This window comes from Rhinolophus sinicus, chromosome 15 (assembly GCF_057876585.1).
Source record: "Rhinolophus sinicus isolate RSI-liver-muscle chromosome 15, RSI-T2T, whole genome shotgun sequence".
In the NCBI taxonomy this organism is placed as follows: Eukaryota; Metazoa; Chordata; class Mammalia; order Chiroptera; family Rhinolophidae; genus Rhinolophus; species Rhinolophus sinicus.
In genome coordinates, this window is record NC_142515.1 from 5267309 (window position 1) to 5290214 (window position 22906).

The 22906-nt window shown below is 50.0% G+C and overlaps 2 protein-coding genes and 1 long non-coding RNA gene across 5 annotated transcripts in view; 1 reads left to right on the forward strand and 2 right to left on the reverse strand.

Annotated features, from left to right (window-relative positions):
• Positions 1 to 5: 5 nt before the first annotated feature.
• On the reverse strand, positions 6 to 7890 carry LOC141572875 (uncharacterized). Its single transcript, XR_012498354.2, has 3 exons — positions 7774 to 7890; positions 2292 to 2685; positions 6 to 389 (listed from the first exon to the last, which is right to left on the reverse strand). It is a non-coding gene; the product is annotated as an uncharacterized LOC141572875 (long non-coding RNA).
• Positions 7891 to 8013: 123 nt separating this feature from the next.
• Positions 8014 to 15571, forward strand: MMP21 (matrix metallopeptidase 21). Its single transcript, XM_019742189.3, has 7 exons — positions 8014 to 8175; positions 8573 to 9143; positions 10110 to 10249; positions 10487 to 10628; positions 11677 to 11934; positions 13254 to 13426; positions 13674 to 15571. Exons 1-7 carry the CDS (start codon positions 8014 to 8016, stop codon positions 13971 to 13973), a joined length of 1746 nt encoding a protein of 581 aa, XP_019597748.3. The 3' UTR covers positions 13974 to 15571.
• A 132-nt stretch (positions 15572 to 15703) lies between these two features.
• Positions 15704 to 22906, reverse strand: part of EDRF1 (erythroid differentiation regulatory factor 1) — a 37379-nt gene continuing 30176 nt past the window's right edge. For 2 of the 3 annotated variants that reach the window (XM_019742208.3, XM_019742211.3), the window contains 3 exons: positions 20876 to 20991; positions 19766 to 19917; positions 15704 to 16547 (listed from right to left, as the gene is read on the reverse strand). In XM_019742208.3, the coding sequence (XP_019597767.2) occupies positions 16385 to 16547; positions 19766 to 19917; positions 20876 to 20991 (431 nt within the window). In that variant the 3' untranslated portion in view covers positions 15704 to 16384. The remainder of the gene's footprint in view (positions 16548 to 19765; positions 19918 to 20875; positions 20992 to 22906) is intronic. The other variant, XM_019742210.3, reaches the window with a different exon arrangement.

The following is a 22906-nucleotide window of genomic DNA, read 5'->3' on the forward strand; positions in this document are numbered from 1 at the left end:
TTCTGGTTTGTGAGCTGTTGACAATTGTAAGTCAAACACGGAGACTCTTTCCTCAGAAATGCCAATGCAGCTAGTGAGTCAGGGCGGAGGGGCTGCGAGGTCGTCGGCAGGTACAGTGCCCAGCGAGAGGCTTTGCCATTGTCCCATACTTCGTTTCCTCTTTTTAAATCTTGGCCCGGAACTTGAACTGGGCTGAATGAAACCACGTCTGTCCTTCAGTAATGTGAGCTGGTGGGCAAGAGGCCTGCGTCCCCCGCACGCCGTGGGCCCGTGGAAGGCAGCATTGGGAGGTGCCTTCCACTGGCAGCGCCTGCGTGCCGCAGCGCTAGGCACAGGCCTTGCTTTGACGTCCATCCTGGGTGGTGGACACCACTCTCATTCCCATTGTGCTGGTGAAGAAATAGAGACTTGTGAGGTTAAATGACACCCGGGGCTTTTTCAGCCAAAAGCGGTGGACTACTGGGTGGGAAGGAGGAGAAAACCTGCAGCTTCGCTACTGTGGGGTTGCGGTCCTGGCTGTGGTGAGCAGCAGGCTGGTCAGAAAGCTGACGGGGACACCCTGGGGACAAGCACGCCACAGAAGGACTAGGTTAGCCCACGAGGGAGAGGTGCGCGTGTGCAGCTGTGGACATGGGCTTGATGCAAACGGGCCCGAGGCAACTTCTGGGGGGACGGGTGTGTTTGGAGACTGGCTGGGGTGTGGGGTGCAGGGCAGCACTTGCCCCAGAAGACGGAGTAAAATAATTTGGAAAGCGCCGTGGGGTAACACAGCTTTCTCTGTAACAGCAGACTGTGAATCGGGAAGGCTGCCTGCATGTCAGAACCACGTTACATGCGTCTGAAAGTGAAGCTGCTCGGGCACCACCCCCGCACTCTGCTTCGCTGGTTTCTAGGGTCAAGCCCATGCACCAGCAGCGCCCTGGGGGTCCCCACATGCGAGCATGTTTGAAAACCACCGGATGATCTGAACTGGGTCCCGCCAGTCAGGGTGCCATCACTCCAGCATGATGCCTGGAATATTCTAGAAGCTAGACACACAAGACAGGCGGGAGCCACGAAGAAGGAAGAGAAACCCCGCTGAGGCAGGTGGGGAGGACATGGTGAAAAAGGATGGCATGGGCAGAAGCAGGAGGTCGTGGAAAAAGGAGGAACAGCACCCCACTGGGTGTAGGAGGTTTGCTTCTCCCAGCCCAGTGAGGGCCGGGGTGGGCTGGGAACGGGATGAGGATTTTCCAAATGTCTGCTTCTGTCTTCTTTCATCCCCACAGCAACCTGAAGTGACCTTTTGCAAAGATGTGGCCAGGGTTTAAGGTGAGGCGGAGCAGGTTTGGTTAAAGATGGGGGCCCATTGTGACAGGACAGGTTCTAGCCGATGTGGCAGGAGGAGCGGGTCCACGAGAGAGAAGATGGGCCCAGTGGAGGGTGCGGTTTCCCTGGCTACCGCTGTAAGGAGGGAACCCGGGCTTGGGCAGCTGGGCTGGAGGTGCCTGTTAGCAGCTCAGCACACGGGGGCTGAGCAGGCAAAACTCAGCTTTAAGGAACCCCACTTCCTCTTTGGGACCACAGTTCTGCCAATGAGTGAATCGTGTATGGCCTAGTAGCTGGAAGAGCATGCATGGAGGGGCACACCAGGGATAGGCCAGCTTGGGGACGTTTAGCTTCGAGTGTGTGGATGTGTACGGCACCTCCAGGGGCGGGGGACGAAACAGGAGCCCCACAGGACACCCTGACAGCCCCAGCCAAGTTCCAGGCTGAGGGACCTCAGCAGGCAGGCTGCAGGATCAGAAGGGACCGAAGGCAGTTGGGAGAGGACAGCAGGGAGAAGACATTTTACAGAGGTGCTTAGAGGGCTTGCCGAACTCTGGCCTACGTTCCCTCTTTCCAGGGACTCGTGTGCGCCCACACCAACCAGCCCCACGCCCAGGAGAGTTGTGAAGGACGGACTTTGCGAAGGGAAGCTGTTACAAGTGAACAGTCTGGAGGGTCCTGGAAGCTCAGCGGGAGGCGCGTGGCACGCGGGGGAGGGCCGGAAGCTAGACTCTGAGGGCTGTCCCGGTCTCCCTGTCCCCAGCGTCTGCTTGACGCCAGGAGAGGCACTCCTGCCCTCTAACCTTCCGGTTCCCCATCTGTCAAGAGAGGTCTGAGCTGTTGCCTCCTGGATGCTCCCATTGCAACCTAGGAAAGTGTTCCTGCTGTCCCCGGAGCAGGACCAAGAGCCACTGCTGGTGACTAGTAAGCAACGTGCAACATTCTGGTCAGCAAGCAAACAGTGTTGCTCTGGATTTACTCACGGCTTTATCTGAGTTCAGAGGCTCCTCTGGTGGAATGTGTTGCCAGGCTGGCAAAGATGACATTCGGGTCATGGCCCCTGACACCTGCTGAGTCTGGGCCTGGGGACCAGGGACAGCACAGCTCTTGTCCTCCAGGGGCCGCAAACACCTTGAAAGCACAGTCAGGAGGCAGGTGAGCTCGGCATGGACAGTCTGTACTTCGCAGGCCAGGCCTGTGGTGGGAGACGCAGGGGCGCCACCTCTGCCTGGGGGACGAGCTCCGCACTGCCGCTCTCTGAGGCTTGGTTGTCGGGAGCTGACAGTGGACAGTGTGGAGATGGCAGCGTCTCAGGGCGACCTTCGTCCAAACCAAGTCTCTTGCCTTTTGTGTCGACGCACTGGTTGTCACAGTTTCCTTCAGAGATTTTATAAAAAGCATTAGATTTCTTTTTTGTTTGTTTAAATCCCTTTCTTACACTTGTCCGGAAGTTCTCAGCTGGCAAACCACACCGTGCGGCCCTAGCGCACGATTATACTTCTCTGCCCCCCTTGCGAATCCTTACCCAGCACTTTCCTCCCCAAACATTTTTATAACGTGAAGTGAGGGTGAGATGAATCCCAGGGCGGACACCACAGGCTTGGCACCGTCTGACCTGGTCAGTGCCTGACGTGCATTTGCTGCAGGTGGCAGGTGCAGGTGTGACGGGGAGGCCTGGGGCTCGCCATCCCCTCTGCGTTAACCTCCCCAAACTGACAATATTCATTTGACCTCCTGGAAAACTGCTCCTCTGCTCCAGATCAAGTGCAAATCATTTTGAAAAGAGCTCCAAGTGTATCCTGACCTACATCCCATTTTCAGGTGTCCCCGGGATCTTCACACAGCTCAGCTCCCCATAACCCTACAGGCCACCTCACTGTCCCTGAGGCCGCGAGGCCACGGGCAATGAATGCGAGGACACCCCGAGAGCTCCCAGCTCAAGCAAGAGGAGATCAATTCAGTGCATCTTCTGAGCAAACGTGAGGCAGAGACTCATTCACACAGCCTCCCCCACCGTCCTCGGTGCCTGGGACGGGGGGGGGGGCAGTCAGTGTGCTGAGCTGGGCAGCTGAGGGTAAACTCCATGACGTCGGTGACAGCCGAGCAGCGCTGACACACACAAGCCACGCCAGAGGGGAAGAAGCCAAGATGCTATACTCACCTGCCTCCACCTGTTCCAACCTGCCCGCTGTTCCTGACCTCCCCCAGGATGTGGCCCCAGGGCAAGGAAAGACCCCGCTCAAGCAGAGAGCCCCGGGGTCCCATTGGAGGGGCTCCAAGGGGTTCACTCTTATGCCACTCACCTCAATATGTTGGCCAATTTGCAGAAAAGACAGAGGAAGCAGCACATGAGCACAAAAGCAGCGATCAGTAAGGAGCCCCCAATGGCAATCATAACCTGAGTGTCAACCTTCTCGATCATGGTCAAAGCCAAGCGGGCACCTGGGCAGAGCGGGCAGGCAGGCAGCGAACGTGTGGGGGAGGCAGCACCTTCAACCACAGAGCCTTAGCGTGTGAAACACAAATGAGTCCTCCCAGGGAGGCCTAATGTGGCCCAGGCTGAGGAAGGGGTTTATTTGTGGATGAAAGGGACTGAAATGCAAAGTCCAGAGAGAAGGAAATCAGGAGAGAACGTGGGAAGAATCTTTTCCCTTTCTCAGGCAGTGACGTGCAGCTGTAAATGACAAACAGGCCTGTGCTAGAGTGAATCGCTTTACTCACAAACACCTGGACCTCCTAAAATTATTCATCTTCTCAGAGTCAGAATTGACCCCTCACTGTACATCAGGCTTAAAAATCTCCCATGGGAATAACTAAGGGAATGTCTTTTCCCAAAACATTATGTTGTGCATTGCTGAGAATATGCAAACCCATTTTGTAAATAATACGTATTTGGGGCAAAAAGTTTTCAATTCTCGCATGGATAACTGGGTCACTGCCACCTCAGTGTTTAAGGAGATTCTAGAAGCTTCCAGCCACACCGTCCCCTAGGCTCAGAGATGGGGAGTATCCTGCACCAACCAGGAACCAGTTTCTCCAGGATCTCTTGTCCTTCATTCTGTAGGCCACACACCCCCCCCCTGCCGTTTTTCCTCCTAAATCCAACTGACTTCCTTAAACTCCAATTTACCTGGAATAAGCACTTGGGTTAATCAAACAATCTGAGCCTTGAGAAGCCAAAGGCTGAGCAATACTTGGGGAGAAGAGCGCCCCGAGAGACAAGCAAACAGCCCAAATCGTAGGCACACCTCTCTCAGTCCAGTCACCTGAGCTGCATGAGGCCAACGGCACAATAAAGCAAAAAAAAAAAAAAGAGAGAAAAAAATGAGTTCAGAGAACAAGACCGCTCAGAAATAAGTTCCTCACGCCTCTGGGTCCCTACGAGGGGTCTTACTATCGTCCTTAGGGACAGCTGTCGTGCAAGTTTTCAGACCTGACTTTCAGCACAGCCTTTAGCTAGAGCTCGCCGAGCCGGCAGGCACCATCGGAGTCTTACACCTGTCAAGGCACAGGCTGTGTGACATCAGCCCTCAGGACACCAGCTCTCAATCACAGAGTTCTCAACTCTGTTCCATGGTCAGAATTCTAGTCTCCCAGGAAACAGACTTCTTGTGCCTTTGCAGGTTTTTGTTTCCTCCAGAGAAAACGTTCAGGGTTCATCTTCTAATCAAAACATAGTTTGAGATTTCAATTAAAAAAAATAAAAAAACAGAAGGAAAACCAGTCAAGTGGGGAAGGTAAACAATACCCTGATTTCCAAGAGTTACTCTGTGTTTTAACCACACAGTGGAACTCTATGCAGCCACTTAGCACAATTCAGATATCTGTCCATTGACATGTTGATACAGTTAAGTAAATGGATAAATACACTGAAAAATATGATTGACATGTGTAACTATGTAGTTTTACAAAGCTATAAATATATATAAAACATATAACTGACATGTGATATAAATGTCAGTTATATACATGGTTATATATATATATTATACAGAGGATGCCAAAAAAATGTATACACATTTTAAGAAATGAAAAAGCTGTATTAAAATTGTAATACTATATACCAGTAACAAAAGATGAATACAAGTCATGTGTATACATTTTTTTGGCACCCCCGGTATTATACATATAACATACGACATGTATAATTGAAAAACATACACAGACATCTATAACATGGTACAGTGAGAAGGCACCAGAGTAGGGTACCAGGACTGGACAGGTCTCTCTGATCACCAGGCACAGAGAGCCAGCCAGGCCCGTTCTATGAGACACGGGGGTTAACTGGGCTACACAAAGCTTCTCCTGGAGTCCAGGGTGGGGAACCGAGCAGAGCAGCTGTCAGGGCACAGTGGGGAGCGGCAGTCACCAGCTCTGGGCCCAGACTCTGACTTGACATAAATGTTGGATGCCAGTCACACGGGAAGCACACAATGGCCCCATGCCACTTCTAGTAATTTCCCTCTACCATTCACCTTAGTTTCTGCTTTACACAAAGTTTTCAGGGTATGCCTTCCTGTCAAATGCTCATTTAAAATTTAATAAAGAATGGAGCCACCGTTGAAAATGTGAACGCCGCTTGAGTAAATTGGGTAATATTAAAGGGTTATTGCTAAGTTTGAAGGCATGACAATGGTAAGTAGTATGCTTTCCTTTTTCCCCCCAATAATCTATCTTATATAGATCTGTACTGAAATATTTATGCATAAAATTTGTATGATGCCTGGGGTTTGCTTCTGAATATGGAAAGTGTCAAGTAGGGACGAGGGTAGCGATGAGAAATTCCAAGCTATGAACCATGCCTGTGTCCTGACCACTAGCCCAGGGTTCCTTCCTGTTAGTCCCCCTCCCAGAGGAGTGACCACAAAGCCCTCTCACTCAGTGGTGAGGTTCAGGGTGCTAGGAGAGCATGTCCATAGGAGAGAGGGAGAGGGGTGCAGTAAGAAGGCCCAGGTATCTGTTGACATAGCTGAGGGTGAGCGGCCCTGAGTAATCAGGAGGGGCCCCACATTATCCATACTCATGCCTCCTGCTCGTGCTCACACCAGGACATCCAGTCCCCACCTGATACATGGCCAGCTCCGGAAGTCTCTAGGCTGACAGGAGCTGAGTGGGGCCGTGCAGGTACTTTGGTTGAGTGTACCAGCTCTTTGTGAGAACATTCCTTAATGTCACAGGTGCAGCACTGGGCATGGGGCCCAACACCTGATCAGGGGCCTAATTAGTAATAGATTCCCCTGGGTCACAGTCTAGTCTCTGTCCTTCCAGGGAACCCCAACGTCTTAGAGACCAGTGAGGGGTCTCAGGCCACAAGGCCATCAGACCATCCTGGCACAGAAGGGTTGCTGGGGCTCCCAGGAGGGGGCTCCAGGCCAGAGGATGCAGCCTACACTGGCCTCTGCACTGCACCTCTTTTAATCTATCATCCACAGAGCAACTCGGAGGATTCTTTAAACAATTAATCAATGAAGTCACTCTCCTGCTCAAGACAGTCCCACTGAACTTAGGGTAGAATCCAAATTACCTGACCTATAGACACTTCCCCCTCTGCCCAGCTCCCGCTCCTCTCCATCCTAACCTCCCACCTCCCTCCCCATCACTGAATCCACCACACGCCTTCTGCCCCTTATTTCCAGCCGTGCTCAGCCAGGGCCTGCCTCAGGGCCTTTGCACCGGTCCTTTCCTTTGCCTCTACCACCCCAGAACCCCATGTTATGTATGACTATGTCCCTCTTATTTTGCTTTCATTGCTCAAATTTCATATTTGCAAGAGGTGTCTCCTGCCCATCTTAATATTGACCCCTCCCCGCACCTCCAAGGCTCTCACTTCCACTACTGATATTCTTAGCTCTTGTCAGGATTTGAATTTTTATTCACTGCCTCCCCGCCCTTAGAATTTAAGTTCCATGAGGGCAAAAAATGAGTCCATAGTGCTCATTTCTATATTCCCTGTCCCCAAAACAGTAACAAGTATTTGCTGAATGAAGGAGTAACTAAAGCATAGCCCCACTTGCCTGCACACTTGCTCTTCTTATCAGACCGTTGACATTGCAATTCCGAGCTCTCACCTGCAGTCACAGTGCCCGGGAAGCTTATCCCTCAGGCTCTCCGGCCTGACCAGTCAGAAATTCAGGGCAGCTGAACCTCGCTCTGCCTGCCTTTTTCCTCCCCACCTTCTGCCTTCCTGAAGTGACACTGAGAGGGGCAGCGTGGGTGGGGACGTGCTCTAGGAGCTCAGGCCACTCTGGTTCATCCTCATAGAAATATCCGTGGCCCACAGAACAGGCACCACGTAGCCATGAGCTAGGACGAGAAACACCTACGTCCATGAACCCAGGAAGATGCTTCCACTTCCGGGCGGGATGGCCGGCCACCCCACCGCTCACCTGGGCGGCAAACTTGCCCACACCCACTTCACCACAGAAACGCAATCCGCAGGCGGCTGCAAGTTCGCGATGTAATTACCTGAGTGTGTGCAAACTTCGCAGGCTGCGAGGGGAGGCGTTCTCACCCCAGCGAGAGCGGGGGTCCCGGGGTCTTCAAAGGGCAGCACACGCAGGGCCTGCCGGGCCTCCAGCTGGGCACACTTCAGGCCTGCGTGACAAGGGCGGCGGCTCCCGTGGCTGCTTATAAGAGCGTCCTGGCCGCTCCTCCAGGAGGGGACACGGGACGCAGCAGAGGTGGGAGCCCGGCTCGGACCCGGCCATGCTCGCGGCCTCCATCTTCCGATCGACCCTGCTGCTCGGCTGGCTCGCTGCCCCCCAGCCCGCGAGGCCTGAGACCCTCTTCCACAGCCGGGACCGCTCGGACCTCGCGCCGCCCCTGCTGCGCCGGGCCACGCCCATCGCCGACCTCTTCGCGGCGCAGGTACGAAAAGCCTGTGAGCAGCACCACGCACACGCACACACAGGCGCGCGCACACACGTGAATATGCACACATATGCGCGCACATACAGGTGTGCACGCACGCACAGGTGCGCACATACAGGTGTGCACGCACGCACAGGCGCGCACATACAGGTGTGCACGCACGCACAGGTGCGCACACGCCTCCTCAGGCGCGGGGCCTCGCACAAACCACCAACAAACACGGAGTAGGAATGCTGCACAGCACAGGTAAGTACGCACGTAATACACTAGGGACAGCAATGCAGATCCACACTGTCCTGTGTGCGACATACGCAAGCAGAGGACATACGTGTGCAACACCGCATGTTGTCAGTCCGGGCCCCGCCCCACTGATCCGTGCATTTCTCTCTGGCAGCGGTTCCTGTCCAAATACGGCTGGGCAGAGGCGCCCCCGGGGGCGGGGTCCGTGGCCCCAGGGTCCCGGGGTCCCCGCCCCGACCGGCCTGATGAGGGCCCCCCAGGTGCTGCCCTGGCTGAGGCACTGCGCAAGTTCCAAAAGCTCAACGCACTGCCGGCGAGCGGGGAGCTGGATGCGGCGACGCTGGCGACCATGAACCGGCCTCGCTGCGGCGTCCCCGACCCTCGGTCCCAGCTGCAGGCCACGAGCACCGCACCCCAGGCCCCGCCAACCCTCCCGGGCCGGCGCCCCAGGGCCCGCCCGAAGCGCTTCCTGCAGACTCTGCTCCCAGGGCCAGGCCGGCAGCCCAAAGGCTCCCCGCAGGGTGGGGGCACCCGGGCCTTCGCTAAAAAGACCCTGACCTGGAGGTTGGTGGGGGAGGGCTACAGCAGCCAGCTCTCCGTGGAGGACCAGAGGTACATCTTCAGACTGGCCTTCAGGATGTGGAGCGAGGTGATACCACTGGACTTCCGGGAGGATCTCACCGCCCCTGGAGCCACGATTGACATACAGCTGGGTTTTGGACGAGGTAAGGCGGGGTAAGACTTTGCGCCCACCCTGTCCTCTGCCTTCCCCCATGGCCTGAAGTAGGGCCCGGTTAGCATAATGGGGCCCACCTGGGTCACCCCACCCTGGCCTCCTGCTTGCCTCCGTCACCACAGAGCAATGGCACCAACTCTGTCTCCTAGATTGTTCTGAGATGGCACCTGTCAGGGCGTGGGCATATTGTAGGTGTCACTGTTATAGCTCACTGGAAAGGGCACAGGCGTGTCACCCTGCAAAGAGCAGAGTGGTCACAGGGGACATCAATGCAGGTCCCTCCACTTGTCGCAGAGCAGGTCTGCCCAATGAGCATTGCCCACAGAGGGCTCAGGCTGCTCCAGGGCACTGGTGGGCCGGGTGGTTGTCGCCCAGGCCCCACCACCTCCTAGCTCTGTGGGTTTGGACAAAGGGACTTGTCTGCAGCCCCGTCTAGGAACTAGGAGTGCTAACAGCTGCCCAGCTGGCCTCACTGGACTAACTTCCTACTGCAAGAAGTACACAGGGCAGTTTGGTGAGAAACTATACAAATGTAAGGCGGGTGGCCATTGGGCAGCACCTCCTTCCTTCCATGACCACTCAGTTAGGATCCAGCTCAGATTTTGTCTCCATCAGCTAGCTTTCTCACAGCACTCCACGTGCCACCACACACACACCTTGCTGGCGGATGGGACAGCTGCTCTCCTCGCGGCTCCCACAGCCCTTGGTACACAGCTCTGTTTATCTCTTTACATTTTGTCACACACAAAAAAAATTGCTTATAAAGAACCGTGTGTCACGCACTCCTCATGCTGAGTAGTTAGTCCAGGAGTAGCTGCTTCTGCCACCAAACTGCAAGCCCCTCGAGGCTGGGAACCCTGCAGGTGTCTGTGTCCCCAGGTCCCGGGAGGAAGGAGTCTGTGCAGTGGGCACTCCTGATTCACCAGGACCCCCTCTCCCCTTCTCCCCTTGCCAGGCCGGCACCTGGGCTGTCCTCGGGTTTTTGATGGGAACGGCCAGGAGTTTGCACATGCCTGGCGCCTGGGTGACATTCATTTTGACGATGACGAGCACTTCACACCTCCCACCAGTGACAGAGGCATCAGCCTTCTCAAAGTAAGTGGTCTCCAGCTGCCCGCAGTGACGCGGCAAAGGGCAGTGTTGCGTGGGCTGGAGTCCAGAAAGCCAGAACTTCTCCAGGGAAGGTCCACCTCCTTCTGAGTAAGTTCCCTGGCTGTCAGCTTCATTCCCCTTGTGCTCTGGAGGCCCAGGGTCTGCCCTCTGTGATGGGGTGGGTCCCAGTGACACTCACCCAGCACTGACACTGCACCGATGGTTTGTGTTCCCTTCTAGGTCGCCGTCCATGAAATTGGCCACGTCCTCGGCTTGCCTCACACCTACAGGACAGGATCTATAATGCAGCCAAATTACATTCCCCAGGGCCCTGCGTTTGAGTTGGACTGGTCAGACAGGAAAGCCATTCAAAAGCTGTATGGTAAGGCTGTTCTGGGTGAGATGATCCTCGGAGCTGACAGAGACACTGGGGGTCCTCAGAGCATAAGAGGACCCCATTTGCTCCTCACTGGGAGGCTGGCCCCCAAAGGGCACCAAACGGTACAGTCTGACGTCACCCAAGAAGAGCAGCTGCCTTCAGGCTCTGGGATGCCAATTCTTAGTTAAGGGTGGCCATGGCTAGGTGGTAGCCATTTTGGAGAGCAAAACACTCTCATGGGTACTTCCTCTGTGTCCTGTCTTTCATGGGATCCATTAGATACTCCCTGCGAGGAAGGAGGGGGCCATAGGGGTTCTCTAAACACAAGTGGGCCACCCAGGTCATGGCATCCCCTGAGAGCTATAGGAGCTGGAAGCCGCTGGAAGAAATGTCTGCACTCCCAAGGCAAAGACCAGCAGCCCTGCCAGGATGAGCTTTCACGCCTGCATACTTGTCCAGGCCAAAGGGCTGGTGCTAATTATTTAATGGAAAGGATTAATGATTTAGCACCGAGGCTGCAGGAAAGGAAAGCTAGTCTCCACTTGTCCATCTAAAACAGACACCACCCCTATTTCTGCTCTACTCAAACCGCCCTGTTCTTGGCATGCAGCATCTGGATAACAGAGGCCAGGACACATTTATTTCCCTCAGTGACAATCTCCCTCTTGTGTGTGCCCAGAACCAGAACGTCTTCCCTCCAACGAAGTCCGATCAGCCATCAAAACAGGCATCAACTATACTTAGGGTGATCGTATAACTAGTATGCAAAGCGAGACAGTTTAGCAGGTGACCAGGAGCACTATTAATAACAGAATGAAGCCAGAAGTCATGCCCAGAACTGTTGCAGGCCAGCGGGGTCCCTCCAGCTCTCTCCACTCAGCAAGGGAAGGCCTACTTCCAATCCCATAAGATGTCTTGTTTTAAGATGTCTGCATAGAAAATGCCGACTTTGCAATTGTCTCTATACAAGTCACACATGAAAGTAGGAACCGTTGGTTTCTGCACCAGGGTAACGAGTGGCTGGACTTCTCTATTTGTTTTGTTTTTTAAGGTTCCTGTGAAGGCTCATTTGATACTGCATTTGACTGGATTCGTACAGAGAGAAACCGACATGGAGATGTGACGGTGAGATTTAGCACATATTTTTTCCGCAACAGCTGGTACTGGCTTTATGAAAACCGCAACAACCGGACCCGATACGGCGACCCCGTCCACATCCTCGCTGGCTGGCACGGGGTCCCAGCACGGAGCTTGGATGCTTTCGTCCACATCTGGACTTGGACAAGAGATGAACGTTATTTTTTTAAAGGTAGAGGTCTTTACGGACGGCACTGTTTCTTTTATTAAACAAACGCTTTCAGGACAAATGCTTTGAGCCCCTACCAGGGATCCTGTGTAATGCTCTAGAAATTCCTTGGTTTCTGTGTGTTCCATCCGATTGTAAACTGTGAACACAGGACTGTGTGGTATCCCTGATCTTTTTCACAAGGCACTGAGTTCTTCAAATGAACGAATGAGTGAATGGTGCTCGGCTCTGAGTTGGCTGCCCAAGAACTGTAAGAAAAGGCTCTCCCTACACAAGTGTGAGTCTGATTCTGGAGAAAAACACCTTAGCAGGCTACCAATACCGTATGATTTAAAGGGGCAAAGTGAGCAGAGGAGGTGAGCACTGTCAACGGAATCAGATGCTGGAGCCACGCAGGATCAGGGCAGGGGTGGGTAGCGCCTGGAGTGCCCAGAAGAGGACACCTGGGGTAGTGTGTGAGGGGAGGTGGGGCTGTGGGAAGGGCGCAGGGAAGGCCAGGCTCACAGCCTCAGAGCTGGGAGTGAACAAGCGTATCTGAGACAGCTGCACCCTGGAGGGTCGTAGGGGTGGGATTAGGTTGGAAGGGCAGGGCCGGACTTCATCCAGCAGGCAGGTCAGTGTTTCGCGGAGGCAGGAACTGGTGGGGGGCCTGGTGGTCTTGTGAACACATGTAGGGGACTTTCTTGCTGCTGCTTCCCGACTCTCAGCCACCCTGCCCAGGCCCCCCGGCTGTCCCAGACACTGGCTAGGCTGCCTTTGCAGGCTGATGGGTACGTGCGGAGTCTGGTCTCAAATGGGAAGTTGTGGTTACTGATTTTTCTTCCCCTTGCCACCCAGAGATAGACTGTGGGTGCTCGCTGCCTGAATCTTAGTAATACAACCATATGGCTTTAAATGGCTCAGAACTAATGAGGCAAGAGCCAAACTAAGAACTTGGCATGCAATTTTACCATAAGAAATCTGTGAGTAAACTTGGTCTTAGCTTTCCTTCACATCACACAAAGGAAGAATTCTTGGAGTCCAGTTACATGGAGAAATTGCCTCAGGACAGACTTTACAGTGTGGATCTTTCCAAGTTGGAGCACATGCTCCAGTGGTTTAAGAAGTCCTGAACTATAACTGACAGTGGCCACACTGGGATTACTGGGGTCAAATCTAGAAGTAATTCAGGACCTGGGTCATCATTTGAGTGGAGGCTTCACTCAGATATGGTGAGTCCTCCCTCCTGCCGGAATCACAGCAGAACGTCAGGGTTTGCAGGGACCTAGGCTGCAGGCTGTCCTGTGTCGTTTTCTGTGGTCACCGTTTTGTTTGGCTCTCAGGAAATCAGTACTGGAGATACGACAGTGAGAAGGATCAGGCCCACGCAGAAGACGAGCGAGGGAAAAGCTACCCCAAACTGATTTCAGAAGGGTTTCCTGGGATCCCAAGTCCCCTGGACACTGCCTATTATGACCGAAGGAAGCAGCTCATTTACTTCTTCAAAGGGTCCTTTGTAAGTAGGAGGCTTTGGGGCCTGGTGTTGCTGTCATCCCTACTTGAAATGTCAGATGGCCAAGTTCTTAGTTAGAAACTGTTCTCAGATATGGTAATGGCAGGTCATCCCATCACATGGAAAATTAAGAATGTGAAGCCCAAACAATTGAGTGCAAAGCCACAGATTTATACTTACCTCGTCACTATAAATTAACCTAAAATGAAGGATTTTCAGAAAAGCCAGTCTTATTTTATTTCCTTCGCAGGTGTTTGCATTTGATGTCAACAGAAATCAAGTCCTTGGTTCTTACCCGAAGAAGATGACGGACGTCTTCCCAGCGATAGAGCCACAGAACCACCCTTTCAGAAGCATAGACTCTGCCTACTACTCGTTCGCACACAAGTCCGTGTTCTTCTTCAAAGGTAGCCTGTACTGGAAAGTGGTGACCGACGCAGACAGACGGCAGCGTCCGTGGCTCCCGTCCAATGGCGTCTTCCCGAAAAAGCCAATCTCAGAGAAGTGGTTTGACGTTTGTGACGTCCACGCCTCCACCCTGAATATGTAATAAGAAAAACAGGCAAATGCAGAGAACCACAGATTTCTCTTCGAAGAGGAAATGTCTGACTTTTAGTAGCAGAAGCGAATAGGGCTAAGTTGAAACCCATGGGAAAAGCATTACTTGAATTTTGGGGGGAAAAAAAAAATCAAATTCTCAGGCAAAAAAAAAGAAAACTAACTTACCCAATAATTTTACAGATTTTTAGGAAAGGTTATGAAACAAGTCTGGAGGAACCCATCTTTGCTTCCCACTCTCTCCGTTCCTGGGGTGTTCTTTGTTTGAATCCAGATGGTCCTGAATGGTTCTCTGGTTTGCTGTAATTCATGACATGCTCCTTCTGCTTCAAAGCAGGAAACACTTTGTATGGCAGTCTATTTATGTTCTGAAGGCTAGTCTACCGAAATAAGTCTCTTAAAGCTAATTGGGTAACTTTATTTTTCCTATTATCAATCATCTCTAGGATAGACGTTATGTCCCTTTAACTTTACATAATATAGCTGTGACCTCTAATTAACACAGACAAAATCCCCCAATGTCATAGGGAATGATGTGGACAAAATTTGGGCACTGAAATTAAGTGAAAAAGATTCAGGCCACAAATACCACAATTCTTTTAAAGGAACAGCTAAAACACAAGCACTTTAAGATTTAAATTAAAATCAGCAAACTACAAAAACATTTTAAAAGCACCTTTCTTTCCCTTGTAGGAACTTTCATATTATTGCTTTGACAAGGGAAGATACCTCGAATTTGTATCTTCTTGCTTAAAACAAATTTCCGTCTTGACTGGAAAGGCTAAGTAAGAAGAGAGGCCATTAGACAAAGCAAGCGACTCTCATATCCCTAACTCGACCTTATTTCTACGTAAGTAGAAAACCCTTTTTGAATTCATGAATCCAGAATTGGGTGTGTACAACACACGTGTCCAGGTTTAACTAGCAGAGACAGTGTGAGTCGTGTGTGCTTGCCGCAAGGGGAACAGGATATTAGCTGTCCTGAGAGGTGATGTAGCTGATTTTGTACAACTGCTTTATAATTTAGTCAAAACTTGAAATGCTCCAATGGTTAATTTTTGAAAATTGATACAAATCTGTCCCAAGGACAACACAACTGAACAAGGAAGTAGACAATGGCAAGAGGTAGGTCTGCCCAGCTGACAGGGATCATCATTGTCAAGGAAAACATCTAAAATCTCAGTGTACGAAAGCAAGGCATAAAAATTCAGCTTAAAACAAGTTTATTGCAGACGCTTTTCTAGCATAGTTGAGATTCCCTCAAAGAGGTGTGTCTGGAGGGGCTGCCAGTCGACATGAAGAGGCTGCACGGCGAAAATGCAGATGGCTCTGAAGGAAGTCACCAGCTGCGTCTCATCCTGTGCTCAGGCCCAGGCCAGTGGATGTGGGGGCCCAGCGAGCTTGTCTATGAAGGTGTCATGCACATCCATCCAAACTGTCACCCTGACAGGAAAGAGCGTGCTTAACACATTACAGTCTCTTGCGGCTGAGACGACTGACTGACAAGTACTGCACTGCACACGGGGCACTGGAACGACAGCATGTTTGTACGCAACTGGATAGGAGCCGTGGACCAGCAGCAAGTAATACGTCTACAGTCTCGTGAGAATTTCGTGTATGGCACCATTTTATTTCTAATGTTTTAGTCTTTACTTTGTAAAATTGATTAAACCAATTCAAATCAAAACTCAATGTGAAGAATGTGAAATGGAAAAAGACAAAGACATTTAAATAAATAATTTATTTATTCAAAATAATTTTCTTACATTATTCACAGTTTTAAGTTTAAAATAAGAAAGTGGGGGGGGGTACCTATTCTTGATCAACTGTCATACAAGGTGAAAGAAAAGCAGATCCCTTCAGAACATGCACTAAATACCGAGAATTGCACAATGGCTAGTCTTCGAGAAATCCTGCACTGAAGCTTAAAAAGGGCAGAGTTCTTTCTGTGCATTTAGAAGGAAACACTGTCGACATACAGGAAGTTCCTTTAACCCACCTGAACGACTAAACTCATTTGGAATAAGTTCCTTTGACCAAAGTAACATTTATCCAAAATAATTGTATCTTAAACTCATATAGCTTATACCATACTTCAAAAATATTTAACGGTGTAAATGCATCACAGCAAGTGTATTAATATTGAGGCACGCACACTTCTCAAGGAAATAAACACTGGGAGCTTTCCTTCTGATTTGGTTTCAGCACTTGCAATGAAGCAGCCAAAGAATTCGACCATGATTTGTCTGTCATGGGAAATGAGAAGTCTGCATTTCCACCGCTGTGCCTGTTGTTCTAAGTGGATATTTCCCGTTTATTTAACTAAATGAAGCACCGAATGGACAAACCAGCCCCCGTGCTGAAGGCACTGCAGCATCTGTGCGGGTGCGGCCCTGGCATGAGTCATGGGACGGTGCTGCCACGGCCGGGAGCCAGCTGGTCCAGCAGGCGGATGAGAACGTCGACTCTTTCCCAAAGAGCTGTGTTTCTGTTAGCGGTTGCTCTCAAAAGCTGGGAGTAAATCTGCTTGTTGGTTGTGAGGGCTACATCTTCTTCAATGTTACTGCTTGATGAATAAAACGAAAACGGAACAGAAAAAGAAGTGACGTGAACGGCGATGCCCCCCACCAGTTCAAACAGAGATCCACACAATACACAGTAACAGCCCACCCACCACTTCTCACGGGGAAGCCGCGGTCCTGTTCCACAGCTGATCTACTGCTTGGGGGCCTGTCTTTAGACATGTAACTCAACACGTCTATTAAAACCCACACTCATTCTTTTTACAAATACTGGAGTGCTTACTATATACTGGCAAGTGCTCGTGGCTGTGAATGGAACAGACCAAATCCCCGCCGTCACGGACTCTGCATTCTGCTGGGGTAGGAGTGGGGGGAGACAAGAGAGTGTCGGCTCCACGCTGAGGAAAGTACAGTGGAGACGGGCTGGGCCTGGGGGAGCTCCTGTGCTTCCTCCCGGCTCCATGCCCAGCCCGAGGGTCCTGTGTGACGCAGCGCGGCTGACGCAGCTATGGGGCTGCTCCCCTGGAGACTGAAGCACAGACTCCTGACTCAGAACTACCGCACCTCAACGCATCTTAAACGCCAGGGCCACTTCTGTGCGAAGAAAGCCTCTCACGGGGAAGGTTCTACACAGCACTCCATTTAACAATTGTTTTAACAAAAACTGAACTTTGCAGTTTGTTCTGAAAATATTTTCCCATAAAACAGGTCAATGGATTATATTCGTGTTACTACTGAGAAGACATAGCAGTTCATTTCTAGCACCTTTTTTAAAAGAAAAAAAACAAGTCCAGAAGTAACACAGACCTCTGGCCACACATGGCAGGTCAAGCTGCCAGCTGTGTTGCCTCCTGAGAGTGTGCACGTCCACATCTGAGCCACACGATCGCCCTGTCCCCTCAGAGGGCAAGGCCCAGTATTCTTATTTTATAGCTGTAAAAACTAAGCCCTGGAGGGTTAGGCATTTGGATAGAGGTCAAAGCACCATAGGTCTTCTGACTTTGAACCTATGTTCTTTCCACTCACCAATGTACCGAATCTGCCTTTGCCTCAGTGCCCATGGGCCCAGCCTGCCAGAGAATAGGCAGCTTTCTAGAACTGCCCGTTTGCCCACAACACGGCTCAGGCTGGAAGATCTGCCTCCTCTTTCACGGCTCCACTCATTCCTCCCCAGCAGCACCCCTGCCACCTGTGGCTGGCCTGACACAGGCCCCTCCGGAACCACCGTGGGCCCCCTCACACTACTTGAGACCCACTGCGCCTCTCCCCCTCTTTTTATCAGGCAGATCTCCCCATCTCTTCCCCTCAACACCACCCATGGTACAGAAAAAGTGACAGTTCAAAATATGTTCACTATCTCTGGTTTGGGCCTAAGATCGCTCCACGTTCCATTTTTTTTTTTTGGGGGGGGGCGGTTGACATTCATGAAACCTCTGATAACCTTATAAGAAATTTAAACTCCTATCTAACAGAAATCAAGGCAACAGCACTTAATAATTATAAGCAATGTTCTAAATATGAATTCTCCATAGACAATGATACGACATTTTAGCCAAATGCCTCAAGATAACTGATGGCTGCTGGGATCATAAATTTTAAAACCCTTTGAACTGTTCTGATCATAATTCTGAATCTTAAATCTTACTCTTCTAATCTCTACAATTATCTCCTCCCTCAATTCACTCTCATCAGTTCATTGAACCAAGAACTGTATTCAGAAAGGTTCTATCATTTTATAGTGTTATCTTTTGTCCAAAGGCAACTAACTTCCATTCTACTTTCCTTTTTACTGACGTTAACAGAATATGAAATGTACACACCTGGCTGGGAACAACCCATAAACCTGAAGGGCCTGTCCTCTGCACTATGGTCAAGGACTTCCCAAACCCTCTGAGATTACTTCTATTTTTGTTGTTTTTTATTATATTAAACCCCAAAGCCATCAGAAGATGAAGGGGCTCCAATCTGCTAACGCAGTGACTACTGAGCTACAGTACAAGAGCAAACAGATTCTTAATCCAAAAAGAAGAAACACAACTGTTTCAAGCAGGGCACCACCAACGCAGTTGTCATGAGAGGAAGTGCCTGCATAATCTCAAACAGAAAACAAAAATTGTTTTAAATTGAACACATCCTAATTTTCTTAGATTGCACAGCAATTCTTGAGGATTCTAAGAAAATTAAGATAACATTTTAATTACTAAGCTCAGTTTAATCTTTCTTTGGCCAGGGGTGGGAGGGGGAGAAACAGCCAAAACAAAACGGAAGCATATTAGTATTTCTTTTGAAGTCTAGTTTTGATTTCCTTTTACTTCAAAAAGAAATGTTCATTAAATCATGAAGAATAACTGGGCCAGCGCACAGGATGTCTTTATCTTCACAATACAATTACACATGCTTTCATCAGTGAAACATGAGAGAAAGTCACTGACCTGGTAACTGATAATTCTCTATGTTTTGAAACCTGTCAACGTATCAATCGGATCAACACAAGTATCACATTTAATACATTTTTTTACTTAATAAACCTTGAAAAATTAACACCAATTAGCTAAATAGTATCATGCACGAAAACGTCAGATTAGAATTTTTTTCAGCAGAATATTAAAAACCTGAATGAACAGGTTATAGGACCCACCACTAAAATCAAAATTACCTAGGTCATATATACGACTGTTAGGATTATAAAAGATATTATAAGACTGAACTATTTGCCTGTTAGCCCATCATTCAAGCCACTGATCTGTGAAAAATCGTTGAACCACTGTTTCTCGCATATCATATATTTATAAAATTAAGAAAAAATTTACCCAGTACTGTTAAACAGGAAAAGCCATGAGTTTTTCAACTTTGTGTAACCACACACACTGTCTCCCTTGGCTTCTTCAAAAGATGCGTACCTGCTAATATGCCAAGTCCCCTGCTGTGCACCAGGGACAGCACCGAGCTGTCCACACAGCACCGAGCAGATGCGGATGACTAACAACGGGCCGACGAGAGGGCGGCATCAAACAACAGTGCTCCTCCCCTGGGCCACGGAGCAAACCTCACAACCAAGAGGCATATTTCCCGTTAAGAAGCGCCATTTCTTTGTGTCTATAAGTGCAGTCTACAGGGGGCTCCCTGGGAAGATTCTGGACCACCCACGTCAGACAGGAGCGAACACAACCTAGCCTTCCACAGGCTCAGTACGGATGACCTACGTGCCTTCTACAAGCAACGTGCTGGGAGAGAAATTTCCACAAAGAACAACTTGACTTACCCCGTTTTCTTCTTAGTTGAAGACAGCAGTTTGATGGACTGAAGGAGAAGGAATGACAACCGGGATTCAAATATACTGAGGAGTTTGAGCACCTCTTCTCGATTCAGACCAGGAGAAGAATCAGCAACGGGCGTAGTCTCCTCGCTCTTAGGCTGAAACAACAAGACGTTATTTCATCACCTGAGTTCCCCGACGACTGCAGTTCATACTGAAGCGACGGACGTGAGTTCATTAATCCAGCAAGCTTTAAGCCAACAACAAACAGCCAGCAAACCCGAGATCACTTTTTTCTCAGGGACAGCCCTGCTGGCGGTGGGGTGGCTGTGACGAGGCCACCTCTTCCTCCTTCCTCCTCTGAGATCATAAAATGATCTCACACTTATAAAGAAGAAACAATTCCTGAATAAAAATCTCCCTTCCAACATCAGAGGCTGAAGTAGCACGATGGAAAGGGGTACGTTACAGGGTTTGACGAACCAGGGCCAAGAGAGGAGTAGGCGGGTGTACCATGGAGACGCGGGGAAGCTTCTGGAAGGCAGTGTGAACGCTGGGATGCCCACAGCGTGAACGCTGGGAGGCCCACAGCGTGAACGCTGGGAGGCCCACAGCGTGAACGCTGGGAGGCCCACAGCGTGAACGCTGGGAGGCCCACAGCGTGAATGCTGGGATGCCCAGCAAGCTACAAGGACTTTCCCGACTGGAAAGCCTCACCTGCTCCCGGCAGTTTAGTAGAAATGATAAAAGAGGACACGCTTTTTCTTTCTCCAAAAATACACACACGCACGTGCACGCGCGCACACACACACACACACACACACACACTCGCAAAGCAAAACTTAACAGAGACTATGTTATTCCCAGTGCCTTACTAATCAAGGTCGATGTGGTTAAAGAAAAAAACTTAAAAGATATACTTACATATTAAAAAAAGAGTTAATAATAATTACAACAAAATATAATACATCACTGCGTTTTTATGCAGAGCAGATGCACGTATGCATGTATGTAAACACATATACACACATACACGCATTCCATACGCTCACTCGATACATTCGCCATTTAGCACAAGACACATAAAAAACAAAGACAATTATTTTATCCATTTACCTGGGCCAATTCCTCCACAAGCTCCTTTCTGATGAGCTGGAACGCATGCTTAGTTCTCACCATTATATCAAGAGCCCCAGATAGTGTTTTCAATTTTCCAACATTGCTATTCTGACCTAGAGTGTTAAGGCACAAAATGATCATTCCTTTAAATATAAGTCTAGACACCCATCCAACGTCAATGTACTAATGACAATTCTGATTTTTCAAGCACTGGAAAGGTAGTCACAAGAATCCCACCAAATTGAACTCCAGCTTTTGTTTAGTAATTATCCCTAGAGAAAAATATGAAGTCTAGACAAAGCAAGAAATACTAATTATTTCCCTGCCTCCCAGTGTTCTGTTGGGGTGAGAACACAACCCATTTGGAGTAAGAGCCAGCAGTTAAGGGGCCAGCCGGAAGGTCGCCCCACTACTTAGCGGCCACAGGAAACTGGTCATGTGTCCGAAGCAATGGTGTCAGTTGTCCTAACTGTAAAATACCCGGATCCATTTACTGTTAAAAGCGGAAGGTCAGACCAGCTGAGTCAGGTTTCATTTGATTCTAGGACCTGAGTAAAATTTCTACAGTGGTCAGACACCACAAAGCATCTCTGCCCTGCTCTCTAGGAGCTTGTGCTAGTGGAGGTGGGTGGGTGGGTGGGTGTGGGTGTGTGTGTGTGTGTGTGGTGTGTGCCCTCTGGGTACTTACGCTAGTTGTGTGTGTGTGTGTGTGTGTGTGTGTGTGTGTGTGGTGTGCCCTCTGGGCGCTTACGCTAGTTGTGTGTGTGTGTGTGTGTGTGTGTGTGTGTGTGTGCCCTCTGGGCGCTTATGCCAGCTGTGTACGAGGTGGTGTGTGGCAGGGACTTACCCTGTTCAGACTTGGCCTGTGCCCTCGGCTCCCAGGATGTGACTGCTCAGCCCTTGGAATATCCTGTCTGACAAAAAGTCTTTGTTGACCTGTGGGACCCTGGGCCTAATAATTGATTTATTGTGGGGGCTTTGGGCCCCACGACCTCCAGCGGGGCTGGATGGAGACAAAGGTCAGCCATGTGGCAGTTAGCCCTGTCTGTTGGTGTCCCAATAAAAACTGTGGACACCAAAGCGTGGGTGAGCTTCCCTGTGGGAAATGCTCCGTGCATGTTGTCACTTATCACTGCTGGGGCATTTAGCACTGACTCCATGGGGAGAGGACTACCAGCTTCTCAAGAAGCTTCGGGTTCAGAACTCTCCTGAACTGTGCCCCAGGTGCCTCCTCCCTTGGATGATTTTCTTTCTGTGTCACAAATGTAACCACGAGTGTAACACCCTTCAGTGAGCTCTGCCGAGTCCTTCTGTGAACTGTCAAACCTGCAGATGATTTTTGGGAACCCCAGACTTGTAGATGGTGTGAGACATAAAGTGGTCTAGGGGACCCCCCAACTCTTCAGAGGGGAATAACTGCTGCCTTCTTTCTTTATAGTATAAACCACCTGTTATCTTAATAATCAGTAGAGATTTATGATTTCACTGCAGATCTTGGCCTCAGGAAGGCAAGCCGCTGATTATGTATGGAAATGCGACTGGGGCAGGGCGCAGGTAAGAGAGACGCTAGGAGCTAGATTCGAGTCCTACTGTACTAGAGAAAACAGGACTGGGTAAAATGAGACCGGGTAAAGGTGCTGCACACTAGAGCACTGATTAACCTGGCTGACAAATCTAGCTAACAAAACCCACCAAATATTCACATTACTTTTCTCAGGTACTTATAGTATTAAATATTTTTTTAAAAGAGAATTAATCACACATACTTACCACCTTAACAAATTTGTTCCCAGTATGTCTTTTTTATACAAAAGATGCCTGCTCACTTCAAGGAATTCAAACATGGCAGAAAATTCCAAGATGGAAATGAAAAAAGACCACCCCAAAGCTACCCCAGAAAGAGCTACTGTTCATCCCAGGGGACCACCCACACACCCAGCCAGGCATTCTTACATATATACTGGCAAAAAGTTAACAAAAATGCTTTTAGTAAAAAGCATTTAAAAAACTGTTCTGAATAGGTAATCC

Bases quoted from the DNA above. Each gene is read 5' to 3' on its own strand.
- MMP21 (XM_019742189.3), top strand. From the start codon at position 8,014: ATGCTCGCGGCCTCCATCTTCCGATCGACCCTGCTGCTCGGCTGGCTC. The intron at 10,250-10,486 runs GTAAGTGGTCTC...GTTCCCTTCTAG, and splicing joins GAGGCATCAGCCTTCTCAAA to GTCGCCGTCCATGAAATTGG. The intron at 11,935-13,253 runs GTAGAGGTCTTT...TTTGGCTCTCAG, and splicing joins TGAACGTTATTTTTTTAAAG to GAAATCAGTACTGGAGATAC.